The sequence below is a fragment of the Chrysoperla carnea genome, chromosome 3 (genome assembly GCF_905475395.1).
Source record: "Chrysoperla carnea chromosome 3, inChrCarn1.1, whole genome shotgun sequence".
NCBI classification, from domain to species: Eukaryota; Metazoa; Arthropoda; class Insecta; order Neuroptera; family Chrysopidae; genus Chrysoperla; species Chrysoperla carnea.
In genome coordinates, this window is record NC_058339.1 from 51,214,499 (window position 1) to 51,235,984 (window position 21,486).

Consider the following 21,486-nt stretch of genomic DNA (forward strand, 5'->3'; position numbering starts at 1 on the left):
ATAGTCGCAGACTTCAATTTTTAAGGGACGTATCAAAGGAGAACTGTAGAGGTAAATAGAAAATTTGGGATTACTAATTTTTAAATATTAACAATAATGTATTCAATCAGAAAAATATTGATCTATCCTCTAAACATAATTTCCCCTGCTAGATTTTTTTAATTTAATTTCAATTTGTTGATTTTTTTTTTGTGGAATTTATGTATAATAATAGATTATTATATTATATTAAATTATTTATACACGAACGAAATATATTATTTCATATAACATAGTTTAATACGTATAACACATATAATTGAAAATTTCTAAACTTGGCAACCTTAATAGAAACTTTAACATAAAAATATGACCGTAATATTTAATAGCCTTGTAAATATATTTTAATATTTAGCCTTTTTACTTAGGTACTCAATGATGTAACCAAAACATTCTTAGATGTCTGTAATTTAAGTCGTATATTTTTTGTTAATAAATAAACTTAAGACGATCATAATTCATCAGTTTTAATTACTGTAATTAATCTTGCAAGAAAAAAAATTACTTGCGTTACTTATTTTATTAAAGTTTTCCATAGATAATTTTGTTTTCTTGATGTTTTGTTTATTAACGAAAATATAACTACAAAAAATTTTATTCAAAGCTTTAAAAATTCGAGACTTTATTCACTAATTAAAAAGCTACAAAAATGTCTCCTTATGGTAACAAATATATAAAGTGTTCCCGAACAGATCATGGCACCTACGAAAAAAGTTTAGACAGTAAATTTTGCAGGTAAATTAAATTAATTAATATTTCATGAATGGTAGATAAATTGCATTAAAATTTCAGAATTATTTCAAAATTTCAGAAGTAAAAATTCGTTTTAAAACATTTAACACGTTTAATATTATCGAATCGGATTGGTTTATTAATTATGTTTTTTTCTGTCAATTTTCTGGAGTAAGAATAAGGCCTACGAAAATGAAAATTTGAGATAGGTAATAACATTGGTTGGCAAGCATTATTTTTGTATTTTTGGGTTTGACACCCTTTAACATAATCAGCAGCCTTCTATCTTTTAATTAATAATACATTATACATTTAGATATAAATAAATAGATTATTATTGATTTATTTAATAAAAAAATCCAAACGAATTTTTTCAAACAAGATTATATTTCACAATTTTCATTAATATGACAAAAGTAATTCTGCAAACAGCAAATTTAAATGGTGAAAGCCTCGGGCAAATAAGAATCAATCTTCTGAGTATCATCAACGAAATAACCTATCTCAATAGTTGTTTAATTTTTTTTTTAATTAGATATTTCATTACCTAAGTACTAAATCTATAAAACAGACTCTAGGTCACGTTAGATACTCTTTATTTTAAAAAAAATCTAATAAATATTCATAAAGATATGCAAATTTTAAGTAAAAAGTGATTATAAAATTATTAATAGGTAAACTAATAACATTATCCATTCGCCGCGCAGCTTCACAAGCGTAAAAACAACAACGAACAATCTTCACACTAATGTTAGATTAAGGTAGTACGAGCGTCGAGTGCCTAGGCAAGTTTAGATTTGTACCTTATTTTCAACTTTGATGATGAATTTTGCTATAAGTTCATGAATGTAGACAAATAATTAGAATAAAATTTTTCGATATCTGCCTTGATTTTCGAATTATTTAAAGCTAAATATATAAATTTATATAAATTTGCGTAACTTCTTAAATGTTTCGAAATTTCTAACATTTTATAGTTATTCCCATTAATTATGGACATTTTAATACATATAAAATAAAATAATTTAAATATGTTAATCACGTTTTAACAATAAATAATTTCATCTAATTTAAAGTAAATTATATTGAATTTCAAACATTTACAAAAAGTAATTAGTCATAAATCAAAGAGATAATTTATATAACATACATGACAATATAATTTAACAACTGTCTTTCGCTGTAATTTTCAAAATAAACAATATTTCAAAAATCGTTGCGAATTTCATTTATTGCATAATTTAAAAAATGCAACAACAAATGCAGTTTTTCAAAAATGCAACTATACAAATTAAATGTTTTAAAATAAAAATTGCATTATTAAAGTTTATAATTTTATGCATTTTATTCGTGTTTTTGTAATTGGATAATCAAAAAAAAAAACGCAATTATCTCAACAAATTTTCTTGAATGCACCAAAAACAGAAAAAAACTTACACGATATCACATCGTAAAAGTGTTTTTCATTTCACCATGGCAACTATAATTACAAATTATGAGATAATAAATCGTTATTGGAAGTAAAAAATCATAAATATTTTTATAAATTTTAGATTTAAAAAAAAAAAATTCAATAATAGGTGGAAGTAATTTTTTACATCAATATGACCTATCGTATAAGACCCGTGAAAAATTAGTTCTTATGCCGATTATATTTGGTAAATCATGTCAGATACCAAATTCCTTCATAACCGGGCTAAATTAGGGAATGTAAAATTGTATTCATCGGCCGAATATCATAGAAGAATTTTCGTTTAGAAAACTCAAAAAAATCTCGGGCTGGAATTAATTTACACAATGATAAAATTAAAAAAATAATTTTTTAATTTGTTCATATTTTTTCTCATCATCGAGAAAATTTTTTTTCTATAAGCAATATCAAAGTTTTAACTAACTACATAATTTTTATGATTGCTGAACCAATTATAACTAACTAAACATTACAATTATTTTAAAAGTTTTAGTTTAGCTAAACTCTGAAATTATTGCAGTAATACTCAGATCATATTAACTTAATGAGACTCGATGTAATTAGAAAAGAAAAGTGATAGCTAGACAGAAATTAGATTATCTTTAGCATTTTTTACTTACACCGAGTGTAAATAGTGTACATGCAAAACAAAACAAGCAGTGGGTAGAGTCTGGTGCAACCCTCGAGGTACACATAAATAACTTCCCAGCATAATAAAAAAAATATAAAAAAATTTTAAAAATATAAACTCGACCGACTCGAGCGAATGTTATGAAATTCTTTTCAGATCATATTGTCATTGATACGCTTCGGCGGCAACCCAACGAAGTCGATATCATTTTTAGTTCGCGCGATATCGGTCAGGAAATCTCGCTCAACTCATAACGACCCGATCGAATGCTATGAAGTTCTTTTTCGGGTCATATTGCCTTTAATACGCTTCGATCGACACCTCAACGAAGTCGATATCATTTTTTATTCGCGCAATATCGACGACGAAAAAAATGTCTACGTACGTACACACACACACACATATATACTTCTTCTCCAAATTGGTGTTAATGCCTTGTCCTAACAACTTTCGAATACTTTTCAAACTTTTCGAACTCTTTCAAAGATTTAAAAAAAAAAATTTCACCCCTCGTAACGGAGAGTACCACAGAAAATTTGACTGTAATATGCATTTTATTCTTTTCACTTATGAATAAGAATTTATTAAAGTCCTTAAGACAATAATTTTAGGATTCTGCATAGCCATAAAAAAGTTACAAAGGTTAATTTAGCAGAAATAATTGGAAAAATATCTAAATGTTTATAATATGCATGCTAAATTTCATTATATATTCGGATAATTATTTATGCTCAAAAATTGATAACTTTAACATACACAATTAAAAACCCATGGTAGTTCAACTTTAATTAAATAATTTTTTTATATTTAATAATTTAATAGATATGCCAATTTTGCAATAATTTTATTTTTCATTTAATAAAAATGAATATAATAAATTATCAGATAAATAAAAAATGAAATCAATAACTTTCTTTTCAAAACCATAATAGTTATTAATCAATACTCATAAATAAATAAAAATATTTTTACTTACATTTTGAAACAATTAATCTCCAACCGGTTAACATTGTTACAAAATTATATTAAATTTAACAATATTAAACAATATTATTGCAAATAACCATTCGCAAAAAAAAAATCACAAATATTTAAACACAATATTTCGATGTAAGTAAATACTTTGGGTAATTTTTTTATTTACTACATTTATTATTATAAAAAATTAATTATATTATTATTATTACAGGTAATTATTACACTTAATTTTTTTTTATAGAAAGTAGTAGTAATGTTAAGCAGATATTTTTTTTATGATCCGCACCGCGTCGTACTTAAGTAGCTTTGTTGTGTCTGAAAGGTATAAAAAAGTACTAAGTATATATCACAGCTGCTTTTAACAATATGAAGTAAAATAGTTATAAATTTTCTTTATATATTCATCAAGTAAGTACTGAGAGACAAGACAGGTACATAAATATGATAAGCGTATAAATATTATATATTACTATAGTCTCTTAAATAATTATAAACATTATGCGAAACTGTTTTCAATATATCTATATTTTATAATTTATTTTTTTATAAATAATAAGGTATAAACACTTCTTTATAATTGAACAGGTATCTATCAAATACGTATACTAGTTGGATTATTAATGTGATCATTGTTATAAATAAAAACCTGTTGAAAATGCTGGACATGATATCTACTACAAAAGCTTATCTATAAACTTAAACTTAAGGATGTACGAGCGCCAGGGCAATTTTGGATGAAAGGCTCCATTTTTTTTACATAAAGTTTTTTATGGCTAAATTAATTCTGAAAATTTTAGGAGAGGATTGAATTGAAATTTCGCAAATTTATCAAGGATCGAGGGCAATATAATAAGTTTTTCCGTTTATTCAGATCCGGATCTTCAGGAATAACGGTTAACTAAAAAATATTTGATGGTGGAAGCGCAGTTAACATTCCATAATATGTATTAATAATAAATAGCTTAAAAAACTAGAAAAACGCCTGATCTTAAAAGTAGAAAATAAATAATTTAAAAAAAAAATAGAGTGATTAAGAAAAAGAATCATTTTATCGTAAAAAAGCGTGAGGTGCTTTTTAAGATATTTTATAATAACTTTTCGTTTACCAACATGTGTCAATAAAATATTTACAATAATTGAAATCTAGCACCCCACGCTTTCTTACGATAAAATAAAAACTTTTAAAATATTAAATGAATATTTTTATTAATTATTCTATTTTTCTTTAGTTTATAGAAATTACTTTTTACTTTTTAGTTCAGCTGGTTACAAAAGTATATTTTTAATATATTATTTATTTTACATAATACTTACATTTTTTTCCAAATTTATTGCATTTTAGTATAGTTTTAGTATTTTAGTACAATGTTTTCGGGAAAGGACGAAAATGTATTCTTTTAATTTTATGACTGCCTATGATATGACTCAATAACTCCGTTTTTGATTTTGATATTTTTACCCATAAAAAGTGTTTGAGTAATAGTCGCGTAAAATCGAATAAAAACGGGTAATTTTTCACTATTTTAAACGATTTTCGGGTAATCAGCCATTTAAGCATTGCCTCGTTGTAAATCGTCCGATGTTTGACATCCTACAGTATTTAAAAATTATTTTGTAGGTACACATATAATAAAAGAGTGAATGCCATAAATAATTTGTTGCTAATATGTTTCACATATTGAATTAATCAAATTTTCAATACTTATTGAATTTTAATTACTTTTCATTGACAATGATTTTTATCAACAATAAAATGACCATCATCGATTTACATGATTTTAGGTTGATTTAATTTAGTATTCAGTAGCTAAAATTATGTTCTACCTAATATACCAAAACACAGCGGCGTCACTATATTACAGGGTTAAACAATGTCGTGTATCGGGAATCCCCATGTCTTGGTCATGATCATTTTTTGCAATTTACAAATTTTCTTTCTCTTTTTCTGTTGTATTTTTCGTACTGAATACGAAAACTAACTTGATTCGATCTGCCAGAGAGGCATGTCCTGCATAGACATTTTATCGTTCATAGATAGCAATTTGATATTGTGACAATTGCTGCAACTTTGAAGGCCCTTTATTTTGGGTGTTGGCTAATTCAAGATCAAATAGCCTCATCAGAAATATAAGTTTAATGGATTGATTAGAACTATATTTCTGTCGAAACTATATCCTGATGGGTAATCTGGAGGAGTGGTTTAATAATTTGCATGGGTAATAAAAAACCCGATACCAAATGTAAGGATATTATGTCTTGCAAGACATAATGTTTTGCATTGGGAATTCTCTTGATTAGATCAATAGATCATCGATAATTATTTGGTATACGCAAATTTTCCTTCTTCTTTAGACCTTGTAGCGTTTTAAAATTATTTTGGATATTTTTAATTATAATGCATATTATTTCATCAACACTTCCCGTTGATATTTATATTTCAAAAGCAATGCATTTCCGGGACAATCACATCTATTTTTTACTTATTTTAATGAGTTAATCACCTATAAAAGTTGCAAACCATTATATTTCAACAATCTGTATTTTTGCAAAATAATAAAAACTTTAAAAGAGAAATCGATTTTTAAAAATTAATCAGAGGTTTGTACTTATTGTTACGGGCTTCGTCATAGCCTGGGCCACACTTGACGTTTTTTTACAGAATTGAATAGGTAATATTGCTTTTACTACAACCAGGAACAATTTTACTATTCTAGTAACGTATTAAACCATATAAAATGAAAATTGAATTGTTTTCTTAAGAGAAAAACTGAAAAAACTCGTTTTATAAACTTGGATATCCAAATTTACGCGTTTATTTTAAGCTAACGCTGGAAAAGTAAAGTCTACATACATGGCATTATGTACTTTTTCCCATTCAAAGTTCAAGGCTCAATTCATTAAAAAAAATACAAAAGAAGATTTTATCGTAAATATTTCAATTCGTGAAAATTGCCAACAATATTTTAAGAAAATTTTCGATACGCAAAGCTGAGATTTAAATAACTTATTTTTATAGCCAATTCTTTATTTGTGAATTTTAATTATAATTCCATTATTATTTAGTATATCGACGTATCTAATTCGATTCGTAAAGGCCTCTAAAAATGGTTGTGAATAATTTTTACACCCTTTAATAATTAATTAATAATTAAAACTAATTCTCCTTATATATTTCGGAAATAATCCAATAGTTGAATTCGATATTACTATAGGATTCGATTAGTTATAAACTTAAGAATAGTAATATAATAACTTATTTATAGCTCCAAATCAATTATTACCATTGAAAATTTAACTCAAAAAGTCAAAACGATTATATACATAGAGTTTCTGAGCTGAAAATTAGTTACTACTCAAAGTAACTTATGTAATATTAGTTGATGCTAAATGTCTGAATTTGTCCTATCTTTTCCTAAATCAGAACATAATGAAAGGTTATTATTGTAATAATTCGTCATTTTATTCTCAACTCTGGATAAATTGAGAATTTTTCGACTTCTTTTTAGGGAGTTTTAGACATTTATCTTTAATTTTTGATCGGCGAGGTGTATTTTTTTCAATAATTTTTCTAATTTTTATTCTATAAACTCAAGGATTTTCAATTTGGGATCTTTATTTTACTTTATTATTAATTAAGTGTCTAGTAGAATTCAACAAGTTAATTTAATTACCAATAGGAAATTAATTTTTGTAATTATTAGCCTAACTTATGATTTTCCATCGGCTAACCACAGCTGAATGCTAGTGCAACATAAGATTTTTTGAAGGGAGATCTTTTCTTCTTTTTCTCTGGCCTTGATTCCATTAAAATTTTAATGTAATAAAACAATGAAGCTTTTTACAAGCTACGACTTTATCTCACGACAGGATAAAGTAACCAGGAAATTCAAAATTAAAATCTTTAAAAGTTAAAAGAATTATTCAGACGAGTAAGGAAGTATTTACACCAAAAGCATAATATTTGACCTGAAGTTCTATTTTTTCTTTCATTTTTTCCTTAAAAATTTTTACTAATGTTTTATAGAAAAGCAGATACTCTTGTTTAATTAATCTGTAATACAAGTTACTTTTTAGCCTACAATATAAAAAAAATCAAAAGTTTTAAAATTTGTTTATAAAACCAAAGGCAGTTTTTTACAAATTATTATACCACAATTACGCTCGATTTAAACTTTGTACCTACTCGTAATACAATGCATTTTACTGAATATCTAAACATAATAGGTATTAATAAGCCTACATATTTGTTTACGAAATTCTGGAATGTTTAGATTTTTAAGTAAAAGATATAAACTTTTATAAGCCTTTAATTTTAATTCATTACTTTTTAATTAAATTATCATTTAAAATATGATAAACAAAACTTTAATGACAATACAATGATGTCATTTTATTTTAATAAATTTTATTATACCTACTCAGTTCATTTTTTATAATTTTTTTCTAAATTCTATAAAAACATGTTGTTAATAACTTACACAAAAGTTTATATTAAATTTGAGATAAAAAAATATATAATTTATCAGCGCTTCCACCAAATATACATTATATACAAGTGCTCGCCAATTACACCATTCTAAAATGCTTTTTAACAGTATAAATTTTCTCTCCAGTCTCCCCAATCGAAATTTTAAATTTTTAAATCTTAGACCGTGGATACACAAGTGTTCAAAATTCCAGACAGCCATTTCAATGCACGTTAATTTTGCCCTAGGTTAGGTTAGGTTAGGTTAGAGTGGCAGTACTGGGGGGGGGGGGGCACACTTAGACCATAGGGTCCGTTGTGATACCGAAAAAGGGTTGGCTCATCCCCGGCCACTACTCCATGAACCATTTGGAGGTGTTTAAGAATAGCAGGAGAGCTTTGACGTCGACGTACTTTAGGTCGGAGAGGTCGTCAAAGAGAGGCTGGCTCAAGTAAGTCCATCTCCTCATGACAAGAGCTGGGCAGTGACAGAGAAAATGAGACATTGTCTACGCCTCCTCACCACTGTGACAGCTTCTGCAGTAGTCGTGATTCACTGCCAGGTCCAGTCGTTCAGCATGCCTGTCGCCCAACCAGTGTCCTGTAATAGATATAAGATCTTCGGAACGCCTGCGATTGTACTAAGACCATATCTGTCTTGCAGTACCATAAGTAGGTTCCTCCCTCCATCTAAGATTGTCCCTTTTTAAGATATCCTCTTCGAAGAGTAACTTGCAGCTCGCAAATGGAACTCCTGGCTATTTATTGATGTTTGTGTCCGGCAGCATTTTGCCATTTCTGGCAAGCTCGTCGGCTTCGCAATATCCTGGAATGCCCCTGTGTCCCGGTACCCAAACCAGGTTATGTTCATTTGTTTCGCCAGCTCATTTAAGGACGTACGGCAGTCCTGTGCTACCTTTGACGTTGGATAGCCTGACGTTAGATAATTATGCCGTAATGATTTTAACAATTATCTTGTGTTATGTTTGTCAAATGAGTAAGCTAACACACCATGTGTGTTGTATTCTATATTATAAAAAGTTTCATTATGGAATAATAAACAATAAATTAAAGTCTAAATTTGCGGTAAAATTGATATCAAGAAATTAGCAATAATTAATTGGAATTTACATTAAGAGGAAAAAATTACTAAATCAAAACAAATTTTATTATCTAAAAAACATATGGAATTTTAAATTGATCATGTCTTACATATGATAATTATATCAACTTTTTTTTTTATCTCGCTGTATCGATTTAATGAAGCGATTATTCGTTTTAATATGTTTTAACCCAATTTATACCCCGAAGGCCAACATATGTAAATCAAATAATCAATTTTTCCTAGTAAAACATAATTATTCTTATAAAATTGTAATTAATTACTTTTGTAAAAAACACAGAAATAATGGCGAAAGTGAAAGGTCTTGTTAGACTAGACTTAATAAGAAGTGAAAATTTTTAGCATATACCATAAGTGCGTACCTTCCCCAGTTTCTCGGCAGATATTGCTCCTTAATGGACAGTATTTGTATTGAATATGAGAATGCAGATAGGCTGAAGACTCATGTCAATGTGGATTTATTTTTTCTTTTTTGCGAAAAAAGTAAAATATTTACAAGCTTATGGCATATTGTTTTATAAATCATACTCAAATAATTGGTTATTGAAGTTGTTACACCATATTCTAGTTTTAAACACAACGTTGAGGACGTAAAGTCTCAAATACGCAAAGTGATGTACCTTGAAGCTAACAACATAATGTACCATTAACAGATACGTGGTAGCATCTATGCATTAAATTTTACAATTATATCCTTGTTTTTTAATCGATTGCCAAGTATATATATAAGCGAAGTAAAAGAATTAAATAATTCACTCGAGCTATTAAAAGTACCAGTTGAGTTAGAAAATACCGAAATGGGCCTTCTTAAAAATTTCAACTGGACTATATTGAGTATAATGTTTTTTAAAGGAAAATGCATATTTAATATATATAAAAATTATAAAAATCCTTCCTAGGAAATTTACCACCTGCATAACTATGTAACAAAATAAAAAAGTAATCAATCCCAATAATATTCCAAACCACAAACATTAAATACCCAAGGTGATATATTATGGCATATTTCAACTTGTTTCAGCTTGATTATTTCACATGACTAAAAAGCTTCCTTATCAATAAAGTTTTATTGCCTCATCAATAAAATAAATGCTTTATCAAGTGCAAATTTAGCAATTTTTAAAAAGGGGTAAAATGAATTTTTCACTAGCAATTGTGTGATTAATACTTTTGTAATTTTTTTGCCCTTACTTTTTAATTTGTTTCGTTGCCTAATGACACTGTATCTTCTGGATCTATCGTTTACTTGAAATTTCGATTCTGGAATATCAATCGTAGTATACGATTTAGATCGATATCTTAGAAACTAATCGTCCAATCTTTTATTTAGTAATTTAGCAATTCTGGAGATGGAGATTTAGCAATTCTGGATATCTTGAAAAATCATTTAATCGTCAAATAAGCTGAATTTTTATTTATATGAATCCTAATAAATATTCCAATGAATCGAAAATCTGTTCGATATCACCCCAGGATATCATCCCCGTATTCAACATCTTCGAGACTATTTTTCAAATGTAACCCCGTTCCAGTTTTTGTTTTATTATATAGATTTTATAAGATCTTACCAAAGTTTTATCGCAAGGTAATCAATATGGTTAAGGAATCATTCATTTTTATTCATATAGTTTTACATCAAACTTTGCATATTAGTTTATCAATTAGGGATGTACGAGCGCTAGGGTAATTTTGGATAAAAGTCTTGGTTTTTTTTATGTGAAGTTGGACTAAGTCTAAATCAATTCTGAAAATTTTAGGGGTGTTGTCCGATTTATTATTTAAATAAATAAATGACTTAAAAAATAGGCGTCTATTTAAATAAATCAATGACTTACAAAATAGGCATATTTAACATTAGTCTTACGGGAAAACGGTAGATGGATGATATGTTTTCATAGATATCTCCAAAACTAATCAGTGAAAATTTTAAAAAAAAACTAGGAGTAATTTTCAAAATATCGAAAACTGAAAATTTTATTTAATTTTTTTAGCTTTCAATATTTCGAAAACCAAAGCAGATATCGATATTATTTATTATTTTTACTTTTAGTCTACATTCATCAAGTTTTAACTAATTCCATCATCAAATAAGGTTCAAATAATTTCAACCACAAGTCTAAACTCCTTGGAGCTCGTACTACCTTAAGTATATCGTTTGTGGCAATATACCCGTGTGACAACAATACCCGGTTTACCCTAAGTTAAATATTTATAAAAACACTGATTTTTTTATAGTACGTATTTTGATATAGGTACTGTATTATTTAAAAACAATTAAAACCCCATATCTAGCCATTTTAGGATTATAAGTAATATAATTATAAGACCCTGGATTAACAATTGACTATAAAACCAGTCTTTATCTATAGGTATTATTTATTGACCAATAATGATCCAAATTGATAAGGTACTATATAGCTGTAGCATCAGCAAAAAAACTAACTTAATTGTTATTGAAGAGCCATTAAATTCAAAGGTTAACTACTCATAATAGTTAATTTTTATATTTTATCAGATGTTTAGAATGTTCTATACTTCAATATTTAAATTTTTATTGGGTATACGCCACAAAAATTATAATTTACAAATGAAAATATCATAACTGGCGATAGGGTTAATTATTTAAATAAACATTCTTAAATATCTCATTAACAGTTCATAAAGGGCAAAACTGAAAAGTATACAATTTTGAAAATGCTGTAAAACCCAGCAATTTCTTTTTTTTTTACCATCTTCAAATGCATAAAAAATTATTTAGTAATAAATTGTATCTTTAAGGATGTTCCAGCATGGTATTTGCAGTTTCTATGTTAAAGCAATGGTACAATTTTTTTTTCGACAGAATTTAACGAAAAATTAAATTTAAGAATTTAATAATGCTTACTATTAATTCCCAAAGTTTCAGAAATTTTGACCGTTTAAAATGGGAAATAATTATGCCAACGTCCCAATTTTGATCAATTTACGTCAAAATTAATATCTCGAAAGTGAAAATTAATTTCTAAATTTTTTTTTTAGAATTGTATTGTATAAACATTTTTTTCTACTTTTTCTTCAATATATAATAATATCATAAAAAATAGTTGGAGAGACCGGACATTTTACATGCTTTAAATGGGACATGACCCTCAAAATCGCGAACTTTGTCTTTAAATATCTCGCGATCTAAACGGTCAAAAATTATGAAATTTTAGGAATTCATAAATAAAGCTATTATAAACCCGAGAAAAAAAATTCGGCCAAATCTGTCGAAAAGTGATTTCATGCTGGTACTACCTTAACTAAATAAAGTTATAAAGTTATTAGTCGAATCTAACAATTCAGGACTTTTTCTTGACCTAGAAATATGAGTATATATGGAGAGATAGAATCTATACCAAGATAATCCACCACCAGCAGTTGAAGTACTGAAAGAACGAATTTATAATGAGCGGTTCAAATCCTGCGTAATGTAATGAATAATTTGATCGTCTGGAAGAATGTGTTTAATTCATTTACATTAAGTTGTAAACAATACAATTTACCTAATTTAGTTAAAAATACAATTTATTCTAACTTGAATTCAATGCTTTTTTATGTACTATTTTAAGAAGCTTAACAAATTTTTTTGAAAAATGATAGATAATTTGAAGGGATTGTGTTTGAAACTGTTATCAAAATGAGAAGTATGAAATTGTTACCTATCTGATGACACTTTAAGTCGAATATAACGATACCTTAACTTTTGCAATCCATCGAGCCGTTTGGAAGATACGAGGTAATACAGAAATTTACAAACAAATAAACATACAAGATACTCGTGAAAAACATAGTCACTCCTTGACAGTCGGGTAAAAATGCGTCTACCTATACTTATATAGGTATGTACTTTGTTTAATATTTTTAATTTATTTATTATTAAAGAAGAGTGGATAACTTGGCAATATTATTAACAATTACATATGGCAATATTATTACAACACAATTTGTGTGTTATATGCAACAATATTTAAAAATGACAATAACATTAATTGAAGGTCATTAGGTCCTTAAAAACTAAACTCATGGCTTGAGAAACCCGCGAACAACAGAGCTCCATTACTAACATCATATTTCCCCGCCATTTAAAATTCCTAGTACCTTGATGACCTAGCTAGATCGATTTTTCGTTCCAAAATCCACTGCATGCTAATCGTTTAACAACACCATCTTCTGAAACCTATCATTAATGTTTCAGTGTCAGTAAAGTAGTTAATTGCTCCGAATTTAAAAAAATAATAGTGTTACTACTCGCCAATAGAAAAGAAAGAGTCATGTTTTTCAGTTTTTCCTGAAAACAAGGATAAAATGACATTTTCTAAAAATGAAACCAAGCTAGATTGATTTTTCGCCCCCAAAAAACCCTGGCCACCAATTTTATGAAAATCGTTGGATCCGTTTCCGAGATTGCTGATTGATTGCAAAAATCGCTTCCTAAACATTAACTCAATTCTCTTAGAGTTTAGAGTGATTGTAAAGGTGCCTAAAGTCTTAAAAATCGCGAAAAAACATAGTACATAAACAGGAAGAAATTCTCCTAAATTACCAAAATTAGCCTCATTTGAATAACACATTGATCCGCGATCGGTCTAGTAAACAAACCTACATGTTGAATATCAGCTCGCTGTGGATGTCCAAGACACCTCGTTGACCTTAAATACAGTGAATATGTCTATATTTTTGTGGGAAATTATGACTAAAATTGTTACAAAACCATGGCATAACAATATTCTGATATCATGTACAAAATTTATTAATAAAAAGTTTCAATTTATGAAGGTAATATTAATAATGTCTGAGCATAGCATGATGTCGTTGATAAATAATACTCGAAGTCATTTATTACAATAACAACTCTTAATTATCGCAGGATACAATATACTCCTCATTCAGCGTCTTGGCGTTAGCAAAATTTGAGACTTGACGATTAGTGGCGTGAAAAGAGGGTGTATCATGCCCCAAAGACGGTATTATGCCCCGAGCGCGAGTTAAGCTCACTGCGCTGCTATTGAGGATTCTATCCGTTAAACGCGGTTCTTTCTCGCAGAGATTTGTGGTTAATTATGCTAAATTAATTAATACAAAACTCTTAACATGTATTTTAATCCTATGGTTTGATGTATTTCCAGCCAAACCTCGTGCCAAGTTCATTATCTTTTTGACCTTTTTTTAATGCTTCTTTGAAATCCAAAGCTCAGATTTCCCCCATAGAAATTCTTTCTGCGAACTCCGATGGTAAATTGTCCAATGCTGATACAACTTCGATTCCATTTTCTATTTGGTGAGTAGTGCATTTAATTTTTTCAACAATAATTTAAATAAGAGGTCTTTTTAAATTGAGATTTAAAAAATTTTATTAGTTTTAAACTATCATGAGACTATCGTATCGAAACTGATTGGAAAGATGAACAAATTTTTTTATTGTATATAGTATCTATATTATCCGACTGCATACTTAACATATCTTATAAAAATTAGAAATTCTAAAGCAATCGAAGTTGAAGACTACCGCTTTGATAATAAAAATTACAGGTATTTATATTTCTAAAAAAGTGCATTTACGTATTTTTATTTATAAATTTTATACAGATATTTATTTAATTGTTATCATATATCAATATATGTAATATCTTTCTAATCAGTAACTATTAGTATAAAAAATATTTTTTATTTCTAGCGCTTTACTTTCTATATTATTTCTAAGCAAAGACGTCGCAAAGGGAGGATGGTATGGAGGGGCAGCTGCCTTCCCCGTAAAGATTAAAAAATTAACCAAATGCAAATGATCTAGGTACTGTAAATTTTATAATTTCAACTTCGCATAATTTTTTTTATTAATTTTAGTATTAGTAATAGTAATAGTATTTATATTTCCAAAAAAATTTATTAAAAATACGTTACGTATTTTTATTTATTTATTACTTTTATAGATATAACTCGTTAATTGTGTTATCGCTTATCAATAAAATCATTTTAATAATTTATTATCAATTAAAAATATTTAACAATTATAATATGAATCAATTTCATGGTCATTTAACTTTACAATGATACTGATAGTCAATTATTTCTACGTAAACACTATCCAAATAAGTGTAATCATTTCTCGCAAAGTTTAGATAAAAAACCCAACATAGCCTCTTAATTCGTATAAAACACTAACAGTTATCCGCCAGCTTCGCTGGGCAATTTAAACTTTAAATACAACAACTATCTCGTTATAAACTCCCTTTGTCTGTTCTTGAATTTTAATTTTTTGATACGAAACCCTACTTTTAGAAAATAAAATGCTGCCCATGGTACTCGATGATAGTGCGAACGTAAAAAACGAATCTCCTTATTTTATGTTTTTGGGGTTCTAAGCACCTGAAATGAACCAAAGACCCGTAGTATAATTGATTTTGCTATCGAAAATTGTTATCGACTGAATAAATTGCTTCGGGATATCATTCGTCGTATAAAATTGTAGTGGGGCCTTCTCATCTCAAAATCAACTCAACCAATTATGAAACGGACACATCTTTTATATTTTTATAAACCGAATAGATATATTGCAACTCTTTGATTTGTTTTAAAAAAGTCACAAAAAAGCCAAAAAAAAATTCATTTGTTCCACTCTTGCTACGAACTATCCAGCTAGCCTCTAGAGATAAGGTGTTTTAAATTAAATAGGGCCTATTTATCTCAAGTACCTTACTTTATATTCAAGTTTTCAGTTCACTGACAAAAAAATACAATCAGTTTTGATTTGAAATACCTATTTAAAACTTGTGAAAAATTATATGATTTTTTTACACATGGATTTTAATTTTGGAGAGGATTTTAATTGATAAAAGAATGACTGATATTAAGGTAAGAAGAATAAGTGCATTGTATTTAAATCTTCGAAAAGTACGAAAACTGAAAAAAGAATTTCCATTATAATTGTCATTATCGCCATAGTCAAGTTATGGATAATTCTCAATTTTATTTATCATCAATTAAACTGCAATAATGGCTTTTTTAATTTGTTTTAATATTTTCAACTAATCGGTCAACTGAAATATAATAATTTTCATTTTGTTAATCCGTTAGTAAAATAAATAATAGGTAATAATTACTTTTATTGTGCACTTATCCCCTCAATTCAAACCACATAGACAATCGGCACGAATTGCTCGTACTATTTTTAATATATATAATAATACAGACTGATCCAGAAGTCCTTAACCAAGTTTTTATGACATCTCTCTTTATTGAGGTGGGTTAGATACAAAAAAAATTATTTCAAGCAAAACTTGTTCGTACTAATGAGAAGCATCTTGAATTGGACTCTCACCTTCAAGGTCAGTTAATGTACAACTCGTAAAAGACAGAGAGACCATTTTTAATTAGAAACTATCTATATAAGAACTCAAACATTTTTGAATGATCGCAAATATATTAAAGTGCTAAATCTAATTTTAGTTCCAATTTCTATAAAAGAAAAATTTACAAATTGCTTTACTAATAACGAGTTTTTTACTTATTACCGCAGTTATTACGATTTTTCGGGGGGTTTTTGTATAAATTTTTTTCTAGATTACATGAATAATAAATCAAGTGATAAAATACTTAATAAATCAAGAATTTATTTACCTTTCATATATATTTATCACAGGAAAATTGATAGAAAATATATTTATCATAGGAAAAAGAAAAGAATTTATTAATTTTCTATAAAATTAGAATTTAATTGATAATGAACATTATTCGCAAATATTCCCTATGAGTAGCCACAGATCTACGATTGATAAATGTTATGTAAATCTAAAAATAAATTGTTGGAAAATGGAAATTAAAAAAGTCACCTATTTTAATTTGACAGTTTTTAACAATAATACATTATAATGACTATTAACGTTATAGTTTCGTTATAAACAATTACTAAGATCGCAAAGTTGTATAACATTTGAATAATTAGCAAATAGATACGGTTGCCATCTCTGGAAAATTACAAAACCGGAGATTTGGAAAATCTCCTTAAGAAAGCTATTACTACAATCGGTCTTTTTTATATTTAAAATGATAAATAATGACGCCTACGTTATGGAAGGTAGCAGTTGCTACTTTTTATATGTACGCAAATATACCTATACTTTAATAATACAAGTCGTTACCTATAAAATCTAAATATGCAAATGTAAATCAGTATTAAAATTTTCCAGAATGATTTTTTCAGACGGATACCTTTAAATTATTTAGAATTATTATGATACAGAAAATGTAAAATTTAAACACAATTGACAATTTTTTTATGTATAGTAAGTTTAATCCAAAAATATAAAAATCCGGTCCTTTTAATGATTAAGGGAGTAATTTTTAAGTTATCGATTCAATCGAAATATCTATTTTTTTTCTAAATCAACAAAAAGTGCAATACCAGTTTGAGGCAACGAAATAAACTAAAACATGAAAACGATAAAATTATTATAAATTACTCATAAATTGATAAGTTCATATTGCCTAGTCATGATAAGTTCATGTTGCCTCACAAACAAATTTTCTAGCTCCGCACTTGAAATCGTAAAATTCATCTTGAAATCTTCCGTCAAAGATAATAAATGATCAGTGTTGAATATTAATTAAGTTTATATTTATTTATTTTTTATTACTTTAAAAAATTCAATTAAAAATAAATAAAAAATGTTTTCATAAACCATATTTAGCTTAGTGTAAAAAATTTTGATAATTATTAGTTTTAATTGAACTTCAAGCAATTAAGAATGTAATCAAGCAATTAATAATGTAATTACAACTGTTTGATTATGTTTGATTACCCAAATTGTAATTAAGAATGTCATACTAATTTTTATTATTAGGTATTAATCATTTTATTAATTATTGATAAAGTTTATGCAAGTGTGATTACAGTTGTGTAAATAACTTAACCTATATTCTAGTAGCTTATTCTTATAATACTATCTACAAAGGCTATTACATTAATTTGTCATGATTATCTACTACTCATAGGAAAGAGTCGTAAATCCTCGAATTTTTCTTTGATTATTCTAGCTAGAAGTTTTATGAAATGTCAATTTTCCTACCAAGAATGGAAGATAGTTGTAAAAGGAACTACTAAAATTGTAAGTTAACAATTGTATTACTGAAAGCCATCAAGTATAAGCTTTGCTTTTATTAGGGTCTACAAAGTCGAAGTAAATAATGAAATGTTTTTTGTTTTAAATGTGAATTTTGTGTCATTTTAAACCTATTTTAATCATGTTTTATAAAAATTTCTGCCTTTTCATCGAACTCCATCTAACCAGGGGCTTTACGTATTACTACCCAAATAGAACGTATACTATTTAACTAGGATGATTGAATATTACAGAAAAATTGGTCTTGGAATCTTCCCACGTGGAAAGATTGAATTCTGTATGTCTACGATATATAAATTGACCTAGTTTTTTAGTAGGTATCTGTTCCTAATAGCGCTAAAATTTTCCGATCTGATAAACTAGATAAAGACTACATTATTTACTATCAATTGTTCAATAACACATTGTATCACTTTTTATTTAAAAAACGGTCTTATAATTGTACCTCTATATATATACTGACTGTGATGTCCCTATACTGTAGCTTTCGCCGAATCTTTTATAGTTTTAGATGCTTAACTTGGAAAACTTCAGACCTTTTACGTGCAGTTTTAAACAAATTGTACAGTTTCAAGTTATTTTTTTGCAGTTCTAAAAATTCCTTTAAAAAATTTAGAACATTTGTAAATGTAATTGTGTACAGAACTTGTTGTTAAATCCTTTTCTCCTTGTGAAAAATAGAAATGTGATGATAAACGGTTTTTATTAATAATAATTTTATCTCTTTTTAAGATTTTCTGTATTGAAACTGCACAAAAGTTTGGCAATTTGTACCGTTCTAAAATTTACTCGGAAAACCACAGAAAAACTTGACGTCATTCTTATATTATATGGTATTTAGAGATGAATGAATGGAAGGATTAATAATGGAAATAAGAAAATGTTTACTTATTTTAAGATTGGTAAAGATAATTTCTTTTTTTCGTAATACAAAGGGTCGTACACAGATCGACAAAATTTTGGTCTAATTTTTCGAATCCATTAAATTTGTTTATTTATACTTACTATACATTGGGCACGTTTTTATTAACCTACACAACATGAAATTAATCACTTAAAGGTTAATTCAATTTTGGTTAATCGTAAGCTTTTAAAACGTATTAGCGAATAATCTAATCCCGTTTTTTTTATTATATGGAAGTGATATGAATATTCTACACCAAATTTTTATTCAATGGAGACCATTCAAAAATACTAGACAAACATTGGTCAAATTTTTTTACCAATTTAAAAATAAATTTTTTCCATTATCTTCTCGAGAATCTTTATAATTATATCAAAATGTTAATCGATATACCTACAAATAAATTTTTATTAAAACTTACCTTTTCGTGGACGTTTTGATAAACTTGATGGCTGTATAAGCGGTGTTTTTTCTTCATAAATCATAATTTAAAATTTTTACACTAAGAATATTTTAATAAACTACAAATTTTATATTTAATTTTCAAAAATATCAAAATTATTTATTATTATTACTAACACAAAATATTATTGTTGTATGTTTACTAAATTAATAATTGTATAGATAAGTTTTCTAAAAGATTACGATGATCAAAAAAATATTCCATACAAAATTATTATTGATAAGAATTTATTGACTTTTTAATCTGCCGTTGTACATTTTTTTTAAATGAATAAATACATTTACAACAATCAATAATATTTTTACCTTTGTTGATAAATTTATGGCATTCTTGATTAAAACAAAAAATTTCCTTAAACTTAAAATTTTGATCCCGTAGGCATAAACAAATTCAGGCTAATAATTGTTTGTCATGATGCTACCGTACACATGCATTCCAAATGAGAAAAATCTATTTGTGTAAAATCGTAGGTAGAACATGCATACATTTTATAGACATTCGATAAATTTTATTATCTTATTCCCGTGTCTTGATTTTTAGAAAAATGTTGTAACATTTGTTACCAATATTAATAATAGAAAAGTTTGGGCTAGATGATCTAAAGAAGCCCCCGGAAAAAAGCATACAAAAATGTAGTATCAAGTTTAATATAGTTCTTCATATGTAAAAACGTCACGGGTAAAAATAAAAAATATTACGACGAAAAATGCCTCCAGATGCATAAAAAGTGTGTACCAAATTTCACGAAAATATTTCCAATGATATCACAGATATTATAGACAAAAGTTTTTTTTTCTTAAAATTTTACCACTCTTTATCTTGGAAATGAAATGTTTGCGGGCATACTTTAATATGAACTGTTTTTCATAAATTGGCTCAAGAATATGCTCTCACATTTTTTGTACTTCCAGGAAGCACCCCTGTATAACACAAAATTGTAAAAGATTTTATGACAGGGATTTTGAAAAATTACCATTTGTTACTGTATTTAAGATTTAAAAAAGCCTCAGTTTCCATGGATTTTCAAATTACCATGACATGAATCTACCAAAATCATGTGTTTTAGATGTTTGTCATAGCAATATAGCATATGTTTGTAGACAAATGAATATTTTCCCAAATGTATTATGAGTACAAGCCACTACCACCCTATTTTATAAATGAATCACTTTAAGTTCAAATTTTATAATTTAAAGTTTTAAAACCTTGATATTAATATTCTTTTTGGTCTTTACAATGACCTTAGAGGGTAGCGACCTTAGTTTAACTTTAAATGAGATAAAACTATCAACAATATATGTTTAAAATATTGTTTAAAAAAAATTAAAAGAATCAAGAGCATATTGCCGTTTATATACAAAAAAAAGGCTTTTAAAAAGTAAAAAATCAAGTAGATTGTCCTGTGATGTTATTTTCTTGAGAATTTCATTCCATTTCAGAGTTTCAAATATATTTCGACTAGTAATAAGTGAAGATCGACTTTCTGGATTCAATTACAATCTTACGTTTCAAACCGTCGACTCTATTGGCTCAGTTGGTTGTA

General features: G+C 27.2%; 1 protein-coding gene across 2 annotated transcripts in view; it reads right to left on the minus strand.

The window, feature by feature from the left end:
* Positions 1 to 20,002, minus strand: part of LOC123295233 (putative inorganic phosphate cotransporter) — a 46,958-nt gene extending 26,956 nt beyond the window's left edge. The window contains exon 1 of one of the 2 annotated variants that reach the window (XM_044876494.1): positions 19,902 to 20,002. In XM_044876494.1, the coding sequence (XP_044732429.1) occupies positions 19,902 to 19,965 (64 nt within the window). In that variant the 5' untranslated portion in view covers positions 19,966 to 20,002. Of the gene's footprint in view, positions 1 to 3,849; positions 3,869 to 19,901 lie in introns of those variants that run through there. The other variant, XM_044876495.1, reaches the window with a different exon arrangement.
* Positions 20,003 to 21,486: the final 1,484 nt, after the last annotated feature.